The sequence below is a fragment of the Argiope bruennichi genome, chromosome 9, assembly GCF_947563725.1.
Source record: "Argiope bruennichi chromosome 9, qqArgBrue1.1, whole genome shotgun sequence".
Lineage (NCBI taxonomy): Eukaryota > Metazoa > Arthropoda > Arachnida > Araneae > Araneidae > Argiope > Argiope bruennichi.
Genome location: NC_079159.1, coordinates 73,927,714 through 73,946,332, shown reverse-complemented (window position 1 = coordinate 73,946,332; position 18,619 = coordinate 73,927,714). Strand labels below are relative to the sequence as shown.

The 18,619-nt window shown below is 26.5% G+C and overlaps 1 protein-coding gene across 1 annotated transcript in view; it reads left to right on the top strand.

The window, feature by feature from the left end:
- The window catches only part of LOC129983602 (uncharacterized), a 60,211-nt gene that overhangs the window by 22,530 nt on the left and 19,062 nt on the right, over positions 1–18,619 (top strand). Inside the window, exon 2 of the mRNA XM_056093133.1 lies at positions 14,826–15,027. Within this exon, the coding sequence (XP_055949108.1) occupies positions 14,826–15,027 (202 nt within the window). The remainder of the gene's footprint in view (positions 1–14,825; positions 15,028–18,619) is intronic.

Here is an 18,619-nt window from a genome sequence, read left to right as displayed (position 1 = left end):
TTACTTTATAGTGTTATTTTCCTGATAGCTGCGAAAGAAACATTCTCTTTACTCTCTGTGTAATTTACTAGACGAATAAAAAAGTGAAATTATAATACTACAAAATTTAGAAGATAGATGAACCGAACATTTGCATTTTTAATTACAATTTGATTTTCAGAACTGGTTTAAAATTAGAAAAGTTCATGTACATAATAACAGAAAATATGTCAGATAATTAAAATGACACGGTTTTTAATACCTACCAGTTTGGCGAAACAATGGGCATGAAGTTATATCTGAAAGATTTAATTGAAATAAAATTTACTAATATTTTTGGCGAGCCAGTTTGTCGCCAGAGATGACCGATTTCAAATATAATAATAAATCAGAACTCTAGTTCCATACACGTGACCATATTCATATCAGACTCGGAATATCTAACTTCCGGTTCATTCGTTACGAAATTAAAAATGGGTTATTTAAACAGCATTAAAATTCTATCCTTCATCTTCATTTTTTATATTAGAATTTTTTTATTGCATTTCTCTGGAATTCTGAAAATTTGAAGGCAAATACCTGGGAGATGTTATTAATCAGTTTTTTTAAAATTCTGCATGATTTTGGAATTTTTAATTTAGCCAAGTAATTGATTTCTTCGTTCTAGTTCTCTTCTAAAAATTCTTCCTTCTTCTTCTAGTTCTTTTGGCAAAACTGTTCGTTTAAAAAATTTTCTAAATGAAAGTGATAACAAAAAAAAAAAAAAAAGCGACAGAATGAAGAGTAACTTGATTAACTCTAGTCGAATGCCATCAAGCGTTTATAAACATTTAATGCTAGCAGTATTTAGGTTAGGAATGTAAAGAAGAATTAAAGAAATATGTGTCACAAAGGAAAATTCAAAAATTTAGAAGAATTCACTTTGACCAAGTAAGCATCAAAATTTTTTTAAAAAAAACTTTTACTTTTATGAATTCAAGCTGAATTTATATTAGAATATAATTATTATAGTAAATCCAAAAAAAAAACAAAAAAAAGCGAAAGAAAGATTATTAATAATTAACTTCTAATTTGTTTTTATTTTCTTTCAAAAACATAAAAAGAAATCTTTTTTTTTTTTTTTTTTAGTTTTTATTGACATTGTATTGAAAAAATAAAACTGATAATGCGTTTGAATAAAGTTTACGCTGTTAATTAATACCCATTATAAAATAAATAAAATAGTTTTATGTTATCATGAAGTAATGTTTTAATCTAAACGTAATCCGTTAATTAGATCAGATATTTTTGAATATTTGATTTTAATAACTGCATTTTGTAATTAAAAACGATCATTGTTATGATCAATTTATTTTCTTTTCTCTTTTGCTCGTGTTTTCGTCAAATGAATAATAATATTAGCTGTGAAATCATTTAGTATTATACAGAGAGCATATGAAAGAATTACTGCGTATGAAAGAATGTTCCATGACATGAATATATAGTTCCAAAGTAAAAAAAGAATTTCTTCATTTTTAATCTTTCTTTCTTTCTAGAATTTTTCATATTCCTTTCTATGAGATAAAATTTTTTGAATCCAAGATATTCGTAGCGAAATGAAATAAGCCAATGGAACAAAGTGATAAATTCAAAGAATTTTAGTTAGATAATTATTTAAAAATTATTTAATGAAATATTCTATAAAAAGATGGCTCCCAATGTTTTCCCAAACCAAAATTCTAGCACATTACTCTTTTGGTTCCAAAACTTGCAGTTTTTATAAGCTCTTTAAAAGGGAAATAATACTTTCCTGGAAGAGAGTGTACCATGGGAATGAGTCACATAGTGATGACGATAAAACTTGCAACTTCTTAACAAATGAATGCTTGATTTAGTAATTTTAATTATTTCCCCGAAAATTAAATAAAACGAAGAATACTGAATAGTCAATCCTCTTTTAGTGAATGCCTTGCCATTGATGTGATAGTGGAGTTTGGAGAGACAAGTATAAGTTTAAATGCCATTTTCGTCATTTGATCGCAGTTTAAAATTGAGAGGTTTCTCACAAAATAGCTTTCGTGATATTTCAAAAATACATCAGTTAAACTTAAGCTAAATAAAATTCCCAGCTAATTAATAAGCTTCAAAGTTGTGGACAATCTTGAACATTGAAAGTGATAAGTGGAAATTGACACCAAAGACTTTTATTTAAATGAAATATATACAGACAAGTTGCCTTTAAATAAGTGTGTTCTTTTATCCATAATTTTGTGGAGTTCTAAATATATAACTTAAATTATGCTTTGAATGGTCCAGCAACAAAATATAAAAAGAAATCTCATACAAGCAATTTTTGAACAAGCCAAATCTATTATTGTTTCCTTCTTTAATGTAACTGATAGAGATAAAAATCTGAAAAACAGTTCTTTTAATTAGCAGGATGCATTTCTTAAAGGAGAAAAAAAAAGTATAATATAAGTACAAACGAAGTATTTTGTTTTTAAATAGCACTTACTGATTGCTGCATGTTGTTTAATTTAACAATGGCTCATATATAAATATTAGCATAATTCTTAACATCAGCTTTTTAATATATATATATATATATATATATATTAGCAAATTCCAAACTTTATATATATATATATATATATAGAATGTTATATATGTTATGAAGATCATATTAGAATAAAAACTACCACTTACTGCAGATTTATGCAAATAAAAATATGAAAATGAAAATAAAACTTCAATATATCTTGCTTGGCAATTGTTGTATCGCCCGCCATGTTAAAGAATTTACAGTTCATAAGGTTAATATGGCAACAGAACGATGCTTGCTAGTAAGTCGTGCTAAAGTGTTATGTGTAAATTCATAAATACATTTTATTCAAGCATGATAAATGAACTTCATGATAATGTTTCTCTTTCTTTGTTCTTCAAGATATCATTAAAAGAACACACCTACTTTTTTTTTTACCTCAGGCGATAGTGATGAGCGATACGCCTATAAAGATAATTGTATTGAAATCAAGTTTAAAAGTAGATCAAAATGCTCTAATTTTGTCAAAGATTCTTTAAGCGAAATAGACTTACTTCCTTTTAGGAGTCTTCATTTGCTTTAAGCTATTTACTTTGTCTATATAAAACAATCAGGATATTACCAAATTGTTTATTATTTAAATTTTAGCAATCTACTATAGCAGTTATTAGTCTGTCAGCATATGTAAAAAAAATAGCAATTTATTATTAATGATACTTGTAAAAAATTTTTTCTTTGTCTTAGATTTAAAAAAAATATATATCTCTTCATATTTTTATTTCTTAATATGTAATTTCCTGTAGTCTATATCTTCCATATTTTGAAAATTCGATTACAACCACGTACTTAATAACATTTTTATTATAAATAACTCTATTTTTTTAAAAAAATAATTTTGAAAAGAAGAATAAAAAAGACTGTACAATTATAAAATTTTATTTATTTATTTTATGTTGCTTCATTCATATTTAAAAACTACCTGCCGATGGCGATTAGTTGTCCCTACGGGATTTTTTAATTCTGTTTAATTTCAGTTCAATCTTTTATGCATTGGCAGTTCCTCATTCTCACTGTAAAGAATTTTTAAGCGACGAATTGTAACATACACGAAAACTGTGTACGAAGTTACTGTTAAATAGTCATGCACCTATTATGTTTATTAAATACTTGAAGTATTCTAACAGCTATTACAAATAGTGCCATTTAAAACGTTGCTATTGGATTAATCTATCTTCAAATTGATTGTGTCTTTTGCGGTAATGTAATTTCACTTTCTTATTTCCTCATGTTATTTGTGTAAATTATAAGCAAAAGATTTTTCTTTCTTAGATTAAAATAGCGGAAAAGAATCACTTGATTAAAATTAAATGGAGCAATACTAACGATTTATTCTAATTAATTTTTTTTAAAAAAGACATAAATCCGCATTTACTGTCAATAAAATCTTGAAGTGTTTTCACATTAATCAATTTTTTTCAATAATTGACTCATAATTGTTCATTTCACTTTTATGGTAAGGCGATGAAAAATTAAATTTAGATTATCATATAAACAAAATTCAACAAATAATGATGGGAAAAGGAATAAAATAAGAAAAAATTACTTCATAAAAGTAATCGACAGATACTATTTTTGAGATATCTAAATCTTTCATAATTATTTTAAATCTAACTCAAATCAATAGTTTAATTTATTTTACAGAAATTGTGATATTTTTAACAAATAATAACAGTATCAATGATAATGGGTTTTGATAGATTTTATAGGTAATCAAATATTCCTGTGAATTAATTCTACGATAATTAGAAAAAAGCATTATAACTAAATCTTAGTGAATTAGATGTATATACATCTATAATGACTTTTCAAAAATTTATTTTTATATTGGCCATCTATGGCGACCAGCTGATTCGCTGGGATTAATAGTAACTAAAATTTTCAGTTAAATATTTTATATAACTTAATATTCCTCTTCTGCAGTTCTACAGTTTCTTATAACTTATATAGTTAAATGCTTTTTAGTTTCAAATCCTGATAGACACATAATTCACATAATTTCAGAATTCTTACACCGTTCTATTCATTTCATTATGCCTTTCCCTTGTTTTCTGTCGGCTATCTTAAAATTTGTAAAACAAAATGTATGCATTCTTGTTCTTCTAGCCTTTTAATAATGTAACATAATTTCTAACTTAAAGCATTATAAAATTTGGCATTTTTTTCACATTAACAGCATTTCTGAAATATAAATTTAAATCTTTTCGGAATTCTTCTCGGAATTAAGTAAATATGTTGTTTGCTTTCCTGAAATATACTTTGATATTCATCAGAAGTTTAAGATCACTAGTTTAGAAATTCTCTTTCATTATTTCTTGTATTTATATCGATGGTAATTTGGATTGTAAAACTAAAGTAAAAATATCAAAACTATTTGTAACTTTAATAGTGACTTTTATCAATAACTTTAATCTTTTTCTATAATTTTTTTTCTTCTTCCTTTTCCATTTGTGATAAGTTTAATATTCGTTCAGAATTCTTGCGTATGTTTGTATTCTTGTTAAAAAGTATGCTTAAAATATTTTTCTTCAAATGAATAAATACAGAAAAAATTTCTATGCCAAAAAAAAAAAAGAAAGAGAATCACTGAAAGGATAATTTTTAAAATTTTAAGACGATGTAAAATTTAATTTTGTACTGTAATATTTTCTGAAATTATTGCTGGAAAATGTCAAACTTCAGTTTAATTTTTTAATTAATTAAAATTTTAAACACATTTTTATTTTGTAAAGTATATACTGTCCAAGTTTCGTATTTCTGGAGTAAACAATTTAGACTTTGGAACGCAGCATTGCCTCTGCAGATATATATATATATATATATATATATATATATTTACTATATAGTGATAATGTATGAATCATTTTTCTTCCATCTATATAAATTAGAAATATTGTGTAAAATATTATTTGTCATATTTAGAATGACTGTAATGAAACATAAGTGGCCTAATGACTAAACAAAAAATATATAGAAATATCGTGGCAAAAAAAATATTCAAATATTAACGTGTGAAAAAATATGGCTAAATAAAAAAAATGTTCAGAAATCCCATAATTTAAACCAAGAATGCCAGATCAACGTATCAAAAATAATTTATATATTATTCAGAAGATGTAAAAGTGATTTTCCACTTAAATAATTAATAAAATATTCTGTAAATAATCCTGCTAGTTTATGAGTAACAGTAGATAACGGAAAAAATATTTATTAGAAGCTTTGTAAGTATAATTAAATGAAGATCCTTTATTTTACGATCTCCTTTTTTAGACTTTAATTTATAAAGTATTACTACAAATATTATGAGATCTTCAGAACAATTTTTTTTTCTCAAATTTACTACTAGGTGGCACCGCTAATACAAAATAAAACTTTAATTAAATTACTGGTTTAACTTATAATTTAATTCCAAAAATATTAAAAAATAGCATTACCATCTAGAACACACAAGTGCACAAAAATTTCGAAATTTTTATATGGAACAACTAATTTCTCACGAATTTAGAAAAATTACTATTATACATACGAATATTATGGAATCTTGAATTCGTCTTTCTTTCACCTTGACTACCAAATGATATTACTCATATCGATTCAAAACTCCATTACATTTATCAGTTAACATTCCTATGTGATATTTAAATACTAATATTTGAAAATAACATTTTGAGATCGAGTAACAAATTCAAAAACTCAAGCACATCAAGAAGAGATTGAAAAACTGTCACATAATTCCAAATTTGTAAACGAGAAGTAAATCAAGTTAAATAAAAAATGTTTTAATAAAAGTTAATAGTTTCTGATGATTAAGTTGTAAATTTGTGATATAAATGATTTGCTCATTTATAAAACATAAACTATCTATCATAATATTTAGATATGATTATTAGATTTAGATTGAATATTAGATGAGATTAGTGATAGATTACTATATTTTTCATTTTAAACATTACATAACAATGCTTTTCAGATCATTCCTCCAAGCTAGAATACTTATGAGTCGTTTTGAGGAATAAAATGTTTAATTACTTTAAAAAATCCATTAAAATATTCTGTATTTGAATAGAAGTTTAGGACACAAGAAATTTTAACGATCTATCGAACAAAAGGAGAATTTATATTATTTTGGGTAAAAATAGTAATCACTGAGCATTGATTGTCGCTTTAGTTCAGCTTCGAAAGAAAAATGTACATTTTTTAAAAGAAAAATTGTATTATTTAGTAATTCCAGCTTATTATTCAACAATTTTTTCAATGAAGATAATGGAATTTATTCAAGAAAATTTATATTATTTACTAATTCCAGTTTAATTTTTAATGATTTTTTTAAATGAAAATAATGGAACTTATTTAAGAGTCTTGTTATCTCGTAATTTTATTCTATTATTCAACGATTTTTTTCGTTATGGATAAGACTTTCTTTAACAAACTATTCTGTTCTAGTGATTCACATCAGTAGCAAAAGATTTTATTAACAATATTTCAGCTTTTAAAATGAACTCCTTTCAAATCTTTAAATTTATTTAATATTTTTAAGTTTTTAAGAAAGCTTTCTTAATTTTACTAGTTAGTATGAACTCGATCCTTTCTTTGATGCATAAAGGGATTAGAATACAAAATTGCATTATATGAATGCATTAACTGAAATGAAGATTCAAAGCTTTAAAAAAAGGTTCCTATACAAATTAATTATATATTAACAAGCATAGAAAATGTGTTCATGTTCGGTCTTTCTATCTTTTTTACATTGCGAACTTTTATTATATGATATTCTGATGAGTTGTTAAAAAAGAACTTTTATTTTTATTCTATTTCAATTTGCGATTCAATATTTTCTCTTCCGGGATTTTTCTTAAGACTTGTATGAATTAAACACACGTGTAACTGCTGATTATGAACAGATCACTTCCAAGATTCCTTCCCCTTTAAAAGAATTTCGACACGAGGAAGTCGGAGTTCAAGTTCAGTGTTGAAACATACTTGAAAAACCTTTGAAGGTAACATTCGGCAGACTTGATCGCTTGACCCGAGCTTCGCAGTATTCAAAAAGAAATATCCTTCAATATAATTTGTGACTCAGCAGTTTACTTGTTGACTTTTAAGGCCAATTAAATTTACTAGGTTGCAAAAAATAATGCATTTTTTGGAGCATTTGATGTATTTTATTAGTAAGTTATTAACTCGAAGAATAGAAGCCAGATTAAACTAATTAAGAAATAATTCTTGAATAAACTTATTTGAAATTGGATAGTTCCATTTTAATAGCAATTTCGTATTACTTTGTGCATCTGAAATTCAAATCTTTTCATCATTTGATAGCTTTATTGGAAATAATTAGAATTTGCATGAAAATATTCTATGTAAAATACGTTTTCTGCTATAACAATATTAAGGACTAGATGTTAAAGCGGCAATTTTTCAATATAAAATTAAATCATACTATTCTACAACTGAAATGCAGAAATCAATTAATATTTATTCAGATTTAATTAATAATCAAAAGCTATTACGTCCTTGAGATGCTAGGAAAAGTAACTGTTTATGAGTGTTAATTATTTTATTCCTTAATTCCCAAACACTGTTGAGCATATTTTTATAAACAGCTTTCCGACCATCTTTCATGTCTTTTATTGCTTATTTCTTGAAGAGTATATAATTTAATAATAATGAAGAGTGTTTAATTTTTTTCTTGTTCCAATATCAATGTGCTGTCGGATGAGTTTGGCACAGCTAAGATATATTGAAAGATTTATAATATCTCCAATTATAATAACCTGAAATTGTGACAAGGCAGTATGCTAAATGACAAGCCCCTTGCTCAATTATCCACTTAGTTTGTCGTGGGATGACAATGTTTCTAATCTCAACCTATCTCACGTATTTGACATCTCCATTTTAATAATTGCTGATATTAACACATCATTATCACTTGGCATACTGTTTTATCATGATTGTAGCTCATTATTGCTAGAAGCAAATCCTGTATTTCGTTTCTTAGCGCCCTACATAGCTAGTTCCAGAACTTTTTGATTTACCTACGAACAACTCATTTTGCTTACATTTTATTCACTGATTAAAATTATTTGTCCGATAGTTAGTAAATATTTATTTGATTTCAATATGTTCACAATATTCCAGGGAGTTTTAATTTCAGAATCATTTTGTGCGATGCGATTGTCAGGGAATTTCAAATTGTTTAATTAATTCTGTAAACAATAACTTAGGCACTGAATAGGAAGTGATTTAGTTTTATTTACTTTGTTCTATGAACATAATATTATTATTTAAATATTTTTGTTTTTGAGGTATTCAGAAAATTTTTGTTGATTTAAAAAAAAACAAGTAAAAACGAAATTTCTAAATCGCAATATCCCAATTCATTACTTTCCATTTTCAGATTTCTTTTTTTTCGTTATTGCTTCAAGACGTTTATAGAACAAAAACGAAGCGAGCATTTACAGAAAAATAGTTGTCGGTAATAGTATTATTAATCCTAAAGAAAATCATTACTTAAAGCTTAATTTATTTCTTCAAAGATTTTATTGCATCAGTATGAAGGGAATGTTATACTTTTGAAGTAATTGTTTTAACAAACTTTGTTGCCATGTCAGCCAGTCAATTATATTTTAGGAACAATTGTTAATCAGAAACATTATAAATCAATATAGATAGAAATCTAAAAGAAATCCCTTAAAATATTTATTCTACTCTTAAATCAATCGTCAAAGATTACAAAAAAATATTTTTTAATTGGAATGAGTAAAGATTATAAATATATTCTTGATTAGTGGCGTATTCATACAATATTAATTTATTCTTAATAGAAAAAATACATTTAATTAATTCCCTTTTCTATTCTAACAAGCTTCCTTTTCTTTTTCTTTTCCATTTATAATTCTAACAAAATGGAAAAATAAAGTGCATCGAATTATAGAATTTTCAAAATTTCCATTACTAACCCATATTACTAAAAATAAAGATTACATGGAATACTTAAATAGCTTAAATATTATAATAATTAATTTGGATCAAACGAATGTAATTATGCCATTTCATCTATTATTTAAGAAAAAAATCTATCTTCAGAACTGAATTCATCATCTAAACTATGTGTCGCCAAGATAGAGAATTCATGCATCTAAGAATTAAACCTATATATATATATATATATATATATATATATATATATATATATATATATATATATATATATATATACTCTTGCTAAAAACTCCAACTGAACATTCCCTTTCAACAAGTTTGTTCTCAAGTAGCATCCTATTTTGTGATGTTTTGCTTCTGATTTGAATGGCATTTACGTGGGTAGTCAATAGCACGTTTTTCCGCTTTCTTGGCTGATATTAGAGTATTATTTTTTTAATGCTAGCGTATGTGCACTTCTACTTTGTTTGAATGTAAATGTGGAATCTTAAAAAGAATAGCCTAAAGTGATGCTATTTGGCCACTTAAGTGTAGCCAGAGGGCCAAGTTTGTTGGTGAACTGGGAAATGACTTGATGAGAGAGTAGAATATTTGATAATATCTTAAGCGTAAAATTTCAGTTATTACTTAGTTAGAAATGAACTTGAGATCTCTATCCAAGAGCGGAATCTCAATAAGCAACCCAAAAGGCCTCACCATTCTTGTTTTACCACAGATCCGGATTTGACCTCAATATTCTAGCGCAAAACCTAGGACCAACAAATTAGTATGAATATGTAGTTGCAACAGGAGAAACCCGATAGAGCTAGAAAAAAAATATATACTTTCTTAATCATTTTTTTATTAACCAGATTTTTGAGTATCTAATTATTTTTTGTCTAATTATTTTTTAAGCATATAATCATTTAAGTATATAATTATTAAGTATCTAATCAATTATCTATTCTAATGCATTCAATATTCATTTATTAAAATTGCTACTCTATATTAACCTATTTTTAAATTTTTCTCTAGCCTACATATATTGAATATGCTATAAAATTAATAACAAGGTATTCTTGATTAATTATTAACATCCATTCCAATTGATAGGTCGTAAAATTAAAATGATCGTAAGTTGAATTTATGTTTCTCGACTTCATTTTATTTCAAACGGATTATAAGCGGATATTGTTTCAAATTTAATGGATTTTATTTCAAACGGATATTGTGCGTAAAACGTAAAAATTCAATCTATGTAAATATGCTCATCATATATAATGTTTAAAATACATAATAGATATCTATTTCATTGTAAGTAGTGTAAACAACAACAACAAAAATAAAGCAATCTGAAATTATATTTTATTTTGTACTAGCCGCCTTTGGCGACCAGCCGGTTCGCCAATCTTAATGTCCGTTTAAATTTTAATAATTAAATAGGTTGAATCGGAGTTTAACCCTCTTCTTCGCCAAGTTGCGATAACGCGCCAAAGCTGGCAATCTTTATTATGCACTATGATTGAACATCTGGTCCTTTGCTTTTGTACATTTCGCAAGGCCATTGTTGGCGATTTTTAAAAATTGCGCAAGCAGGGGGTTAAACTCCGATCGTACCATTAAATATTTTACGCAATTCTAACTTTAATAGATTCTTCACAAAATATTTTAAAACTTCAAATTTTGATAGTCATATAATTTACTCATAATATTATAAAGGCCTTGTCATAACGTGATATGTATCTCTCTAATTTTCTGTTACCCCTCGTAAAATTTATGCTTTAAATTAAAGTGTAAATGATTAATCTGTAATTAATATAATGATATTTTTTACTGAAACAAAGCATTTTTTTAATAATATGATTACTGATAATAGAGTCACTGAGCGTTTAAACTTTATGGGCACTAAAGAATATCTTTCTTAATTTATGTAATATTTCAAGAATTTGTCAACAAAATTTTCTCAGATTTATCATGAACAGATCGATTCATTAACAATGTTTAATTTTAAATGCATCAAACAATAAGAAAATAAAATGAATCGTTTAAAATAATCGGTCGAAAACAGGTTTAAAAAAACTACTTAAAAAACGATGTAATTAAAACTATAAGCATATACAAAAAATATATATAACTAACAAAAATACAATTTAATTACAAAAGCATGCAACTAACCTAAAAATAATTTAAATCATTGAAAACAGGTTAAAAAAACTACTTAAAAAACGATGTACTTAAAACTATAATCATATATAAAAAATATATAACTAACATAAATACAATTTACTTAAAAAAGCATACAACTAACCTAAAAGTAATTTAAATCGTCTGTTGATAATGGTTGCCATGCCAACAATCAGAATACAAAGCGCATGCGTGAATTTTCTTCGCCTTTTACGGTAACGCAAATGCGTGAATTTTTCTACGCCAGTTGGGGTAACGCTATGCAGATTATACATTATTAATTTCCTTTATTCTGTGTTATTTTAATTCAAAAGTACTTCAGAATGAATCTGAAACATGGATTAATTAACAATGTTTAATTTTAAATGCATAAAACATTAAGAAAATAAACAGAATCGTTTAAAACAATCCGCCGAAAAATATTAACCCTAGCCTCATTACTGTTGGGAGAAAAAAGAAACGGAAGCCTTACTCATTTGGCGATGGAGAAAATGGAAGATTTTTTTGGCGGAAAAGTTGGCGGTGGGGAAAATGGAAGATTTTTTTGGCGGGAAAGTTAGTTTTTAATTAATAATTAAAATTCTAATTAAAATTTCAAAAAAGGGACCCCAGGTGCACATTCCCGACCTCTAAGGTATACATGTACCAAATTTGATAGCTGTATGTCAAATGACCTGGCCTGTAGAGCGCCAACACACACACACACACATTGAGCTTTATTATAAGTATAGATATAGATATAGATTTTAAAATTTATTTTTTTGTAAGTCGGAAGGCGAAAATAATTTTTCAAAAGAAAATTAAATCAATGAACAAGAATAAATGAAATAACCACAGATATTTTTGGAAATAAATGATTGAGTACTATTAAACAATTTTATTTCACTTTACAATATCTGGATCGTATCTTTTAAATGAACAGCGGTTATAATAATTATGATTTTTGAAAAATTGTTTTGATCAATCTTTTTTTGGAAATGATTTTGTAAAATATTCATATTAAAACATAAAGGATTTATTTCGACATCGGCACCGAAAATTTTCTGATTGCAATTTTAATATATGTAAGAATATTTTTATTAAATGAATGTATTCAAAATACAAAATAAGAGGTTAAAAGAAAATGAATTTCTGTAACAAATTTTTGTTAAAATTGTTATTATTATTATTATTACTATCTTATAAAAAGTATCATTCTCTTTTAATTTCTATTCTGAAGATTATAAAGGATTGCATCACTTTTACGATCTATATTTCAGAAAGCAAGAATTTTCGTCGTTCTTGTTTTGCTTCTTATCAAAGAAATCTCCCCCACCGATAGGCACCTTTTAAGAAGCTTCCGTGATGGTGATTGGTTCTCGTCATCCAAGTGGGTACAGAAATAGTGGGGGGTGGGGGGGGTAGTTATCTTCTTCCAATGAGGGAACGTATTTCCTTAGGGAAGGTTTGTACACGACCGGTGATGGCCCTTAGGACTCAACCTTAGTTCCCGACAATGCTGTCATGGCGATTCTTTCATTCAAATTTAATCGAATGCCTTTAATTAGGCGAGGTGGAGTAGCCTTGTGTGGTTATCAAAGAAATCTGGTTAGGAAATTAGTATTCAAAACAATATTTAAAAAAAAGTTATCATTTTTTATCTTTTGCCATTTTATAAAATTTGTATTTGAATTTAATTTTGAGAGATATTAGTGAAATTATACAATCACTTTTTATATTTAAAAGAAATCGCATATTTTCCGGGATTTATTATTTAATTAGATGATTATGATAATTTTTATCACTATCCATTGAAACATAAGTTGATTAAATTAGCCTTCTTTGAATAGCTGCATAATACCATTTTATTGGTGGATCTCTTGATTATGAATCAAGATCATTTAATGAATAAGACACATGATCCAGCAATCTTCAGAGGATATTTGAACCCATAGATTTAAAGATTGTATATAGAGAAAATCGGATATCGGTCCTATGACCCATCAACCCTAAAATCCAGCTCTAGTTAAAGCATCTGAAGATTTCAAAGGGGGGGGAGGGGGAAGGGAGTAGAAGAAGAAAAGCTGGAGATTCTGAAATAATTTAGAAAATTGATCAAAGCTCCAAAAACGTGAATTATTCGAAGTACTAAAAACTTTGAGAAGAATGCATTTTTATATTGTCCAATAAATACATATTTCCTACTTATTCTTTTCACTTTGCTGGTAATAATAAACGTGTATTACAATACGGAAGAAAATCCTTACAAATGACCGCAAACAATGGATATACTATATAAAAAAAAATGTATTGATATCGGATTCTGTAAATTCTCTTCTGCCATTTTGAGAGAATTATTTTCAAGAAAATTGAATTTTCGTATATTCAACGTTGGAGAAAATTTACCGTACCAAAATTACGATTTCAAGTTGGAATAACACTATAAACCGCTATACTATTTCTTTTTTGTGTGTAAATTGTTTGGTAACAGGATCATGCATTATATATCATATAATGCATGATATATGAATTTATATGTAAAGACAGCATTTTAGAAATTATAACCGAGATTGATCAACATTCAACTCAATATAACAATGACCGATAGATTAATAGAAATAAAAATGTTCAATGACATACATGCTATAATTTTTTATACACATCACTTAAAATTATGAATGGTTATTCTTCTAATATATAGGTTACTATTCCATATAGCGGATTTAAAAAGGGGATTTCTTGTTGGTGCTTTTCAATACATGATAATCTCTTGAATCTGTGAAATTTAATTATTATATGATCAGTGAAATTGATTTTTAAGACATAACTCCCTTCAGGTGTCTTTTACTATTTTATACTTATTTAATTCGAGGAAAAGAATTTTTCAATGTATTAATAATGTCCAAGAGTTACGTCTTCCAAAAGGATTCTTTAGTGACCTAAGACATGATTTATGTAAATGAAATTCACATTTGCTTATTGAAATGCTTATATTTAAGATTTAATAACAAAAATATCTGAAGTTGTATTATAAGAAAAAGTTTATTTTAAACTACAGACTGGACGCATCACGCCCTTGCGCAATAGATGGTTTATTTTGGTATTGAATTGCTCACTAATAGGTGACCCCATTGCTAATTTTCATTGCCAGTGACTCAGAATTACACTTTTCTCTATCCACTAGGGCCTCTCCTTCATGGCTTTGATCCTGCTCACCTGTCGTCTGCACGAAATCGACCGGGAAGTAGGCTACCTGCAGGCCGTGCTCACGGACTGGTTTCCCCCCACGCCACCCCAGCAGCAGCAGAACGACGTCACCACGGTCGCTCCCACTGTCAACCGTCACCTCAATCTACTGCAGGAGGAACTCACGCAGTTCTACTTGCGTAAGATTCTCGCTAATTTGTGGTTTCGGTTCACTATTATGTGTCTCTGGCATGCCAGTAAAGTGAAGGGAAAAGTAAATAATGCACGCAAAGAGAGTTTTTCGAATACTCGAAATAAAATTATTAACATTTTAAAAGTTATACCGAAAACCGAAACACAATTGAATTTCTGTAATTAGTATTTTAATATATTTATCTCTGAATTAAAACGATACCGATTTAGATTAATAAATGGCAACAAGATAATACAAGATAAAATGGGATAAATAAAATCTGATACACATATTGCATGTGCACAGTTTTATGTTAATATGAATTAATGATAAAGGAAATTTAACTTTGGATTTTCAATTTTTATTTTTAATTATTTCAACTGCATATGTATCAGAAAGAATACTTTTTAATATATACAAATTTTTTAAAAATTTGCACTAATTAGCCATTGGCATTGAAGAGAAACCGTACTTATTTAATGAAATGTGAATTTAGTCTATACTTTAATTGCCAAAAAAGATAAATTTATTTATATTTTTAATTTTTTCTCTCCTTAAACCTATTAAATACGAATTAGCGACAAAAGCAATAAGTTTTCCTAATTTTTATTTAACCATTTAGCAAGAATTATGATATTTCCGCGAATAAATTTTGTTTTAATTATAAAATTGTATTTTTATTTCAAATTATTCTGCAAAAAATTGACAATATGAAGCACAATCAAAAAGTTTTATTGAAAATGACTCAAACTTTAACTGGGGAAAAAGTATTATTTGAGCTGTTTGTTTTCCTAAAAAATTCAATCGTTATTTTTAAAAAAAATCTTGCCAATAAATCATAAATATATAGCAGAAATTTATAAATAACATATTTTTATAATAAAATAATAATATGTTTTATAAATATATGACTACTGATTTATCAAATAATTTTCTCGAATTTTAATTTTTAATGGAAAATTTTCAATTTTCAATTTCAATTCAATCAAATTTCAATTCAATTCAAATTTCAAAATCAAATTTCAATTCAAAATCAAATTTCATTTCAATTCAATTTCAATTTCAATCAATTTTCCTATTATTTTATAATTAGATTAGTTTAATTTTCGTACAATGATCTTCTTTGATGAAACTCCTAATAAAAATAAATTTTTGAAGATTAACCTATTTTTGATCATTTATTAATGCTGTATTAAAAAAAAAGAAAAAAAGCGGTTTATTTTCATTCTTAATGCCACATAGTTTTTTTTTCTTTTCCAAATAATAACGATATTAAAACCATTGAAACACAGATTCTGATTAGTTTAATTAAAAATATATCGACTTCAGCAAAACTTCTTTATAATATCAATTAATCCTTGTTACCTCATGATCTGGAATATTCTAATTATTTCAATATATTTTATCTTTTAATATGTAAAAATTACTTTTAGAATTAACCAGTAATTTACAGAAAATTACTTCAGATACTTAGGAATTACTTCATTTTATATTTATTGTATTGCTCATAGGCAATACAATAAATATAAAATTTCTGACTGGCATAACAAGTTTACACTTCTAAAGTTAGAACATGAAACCTATTACTGTCTATATCTGCTGCAGTAACAATAGTTAGAAACTAAAATGCTGATTATCTATAGAAGATATTAATCTTTCTAATGTTCTAAGTAAGACAATGATGAGCTTATTAACAAGAAGCCTTCATTACGTGAGTGCTTTTTTTTTTAATCCAATTGTTGAGTGACAGCCATTAGACGATTTTCTGAAAGAACCAGAACAAAAGCAAGAAGCATTACACTTGGAAACTGTTCCGATTGCTATCACTGTACATCAAGGAAAAATAAAACAAAAATTATTGTTATGGTTCACTCAACATTATTTCCGAACCGTTTACTTTTATAAAGGACCAGTAAAAAGTTCAAGGAACGGACGTTTAATGTCCAAGAACACGCGGCATTTAAAATGTTCCAATTTTTTCCCCGCTTAACTTTTATCATAAAAAAGGCCCATTCCTTTATGAAGTTGAGTTGTTTTCGTGTTTGCAGTAATTTAAGTCATTTCCTAGCTCCAGGTTGAAATTGCTCCCATTCATGAAATGCGGAAAATCTGTTCAGTGCGGTTTAGGTTTCTGAATGAAACATGTCAAATAGACGTTATTTCTTTTGATGTGTTTACATGGAACTGTACTCATTACTCATTTTGAATAGATGTTACAATTTATTTTTTTCTTTTGTAGCTCGAAAGAAGTTATACACGAGTGCTTTCTTAATGAGTTTTTAAAAGTGTTAGAATTTAAATGACAAAAACAGTACCGTTATCTAGAATTTAATTGACGAAAACAATATAGTTATCTAATATATAACAATGAATTTTTGTTTGTTCGTATTTTATGCGTTGCCACACTGTTCATCTGACTGCGATAGAACTTTGCCAGCTTATTGCTTACACTTGCACGAAAATTATAGGCATAGTACAATTATTATATCTAGTATATAAAAATAAATTTTTTTGTTCGTATTTTATGCGCTACCAAACTGTTCATCCGATGGTGATAAAACTAGAAAATCCATGTTTTTCACATGACCAGTTGTATGTTGGATGCTCACGAGTTGGACAACCACAAATTTTATTTGTTTTTGCTGAAGACGGAAAAACAAAAAATGCTGTCTACCCTGAAGTATACGAATAATAAAGCCAAAGAAATTGCATAAATATTATTTATACTTCCCCTTTATATATAATTTAATTTCACTGAATGTATTCATTGCCGACAAGAAAATAAATATCATTCTTTCTGTCATTCATAATTAAACAAGATAGCTATTCCACATTTCAAACGATATTTCTAAAATTACTTCTTCTGCGGCAGCAACGCACCGAGTACTAGCTAGTAATATATATTTTTTAAATTTAAAATTCTTGTTTAAAAGATGTTTCAGACATCACTTATAAATTTTCAGAGAACTAATAATTTTTAAAAATAAAATTATATACTATATATAAAATTCTGTACAATTACTCTTATTTAAAATTGTTATTTTTGGATACAATGAATATTTTGTATTATCAAATTGTTTTTAAAAAATGCTCAATTAAATAATATTTTATACAATTGAATAATATTTTATGGATAATCTTAAGTAAAATATATATTTTTACTGCTACTACAAAATGGTGGAAACGGATGTGTTTAATCCTTAAAAAGAATACCCAATTAACGAAATTAAAATATTTAATAAAAATTCATTTTTATTCAGATTTAATTAATCAAATTTTGCGTCACAACTGTTATTAGGTTTATAAAAATGTTTATATTCTGACTTATAAATTATTTAAAATATTTATAATACATATTAAAATAACGGATTTTATTAATAGATCGGGCCAAAAAAATTCTCATTTAAAAAGAATATAATTTATTTTTAACCTTTGTCTGAAAATGAAGGAGAATTTTAATTGGAATTTGAAATGTGGTTATTTGGAAGAAAGGGATTGTGTATGCTTCTATGTTATTTTTAATTAATATTTTTTAGTTTCTTTTAAAAATATAAATTAAACGGCCATTTTATTTAACAAACTAAAGTAGATATTTTTAG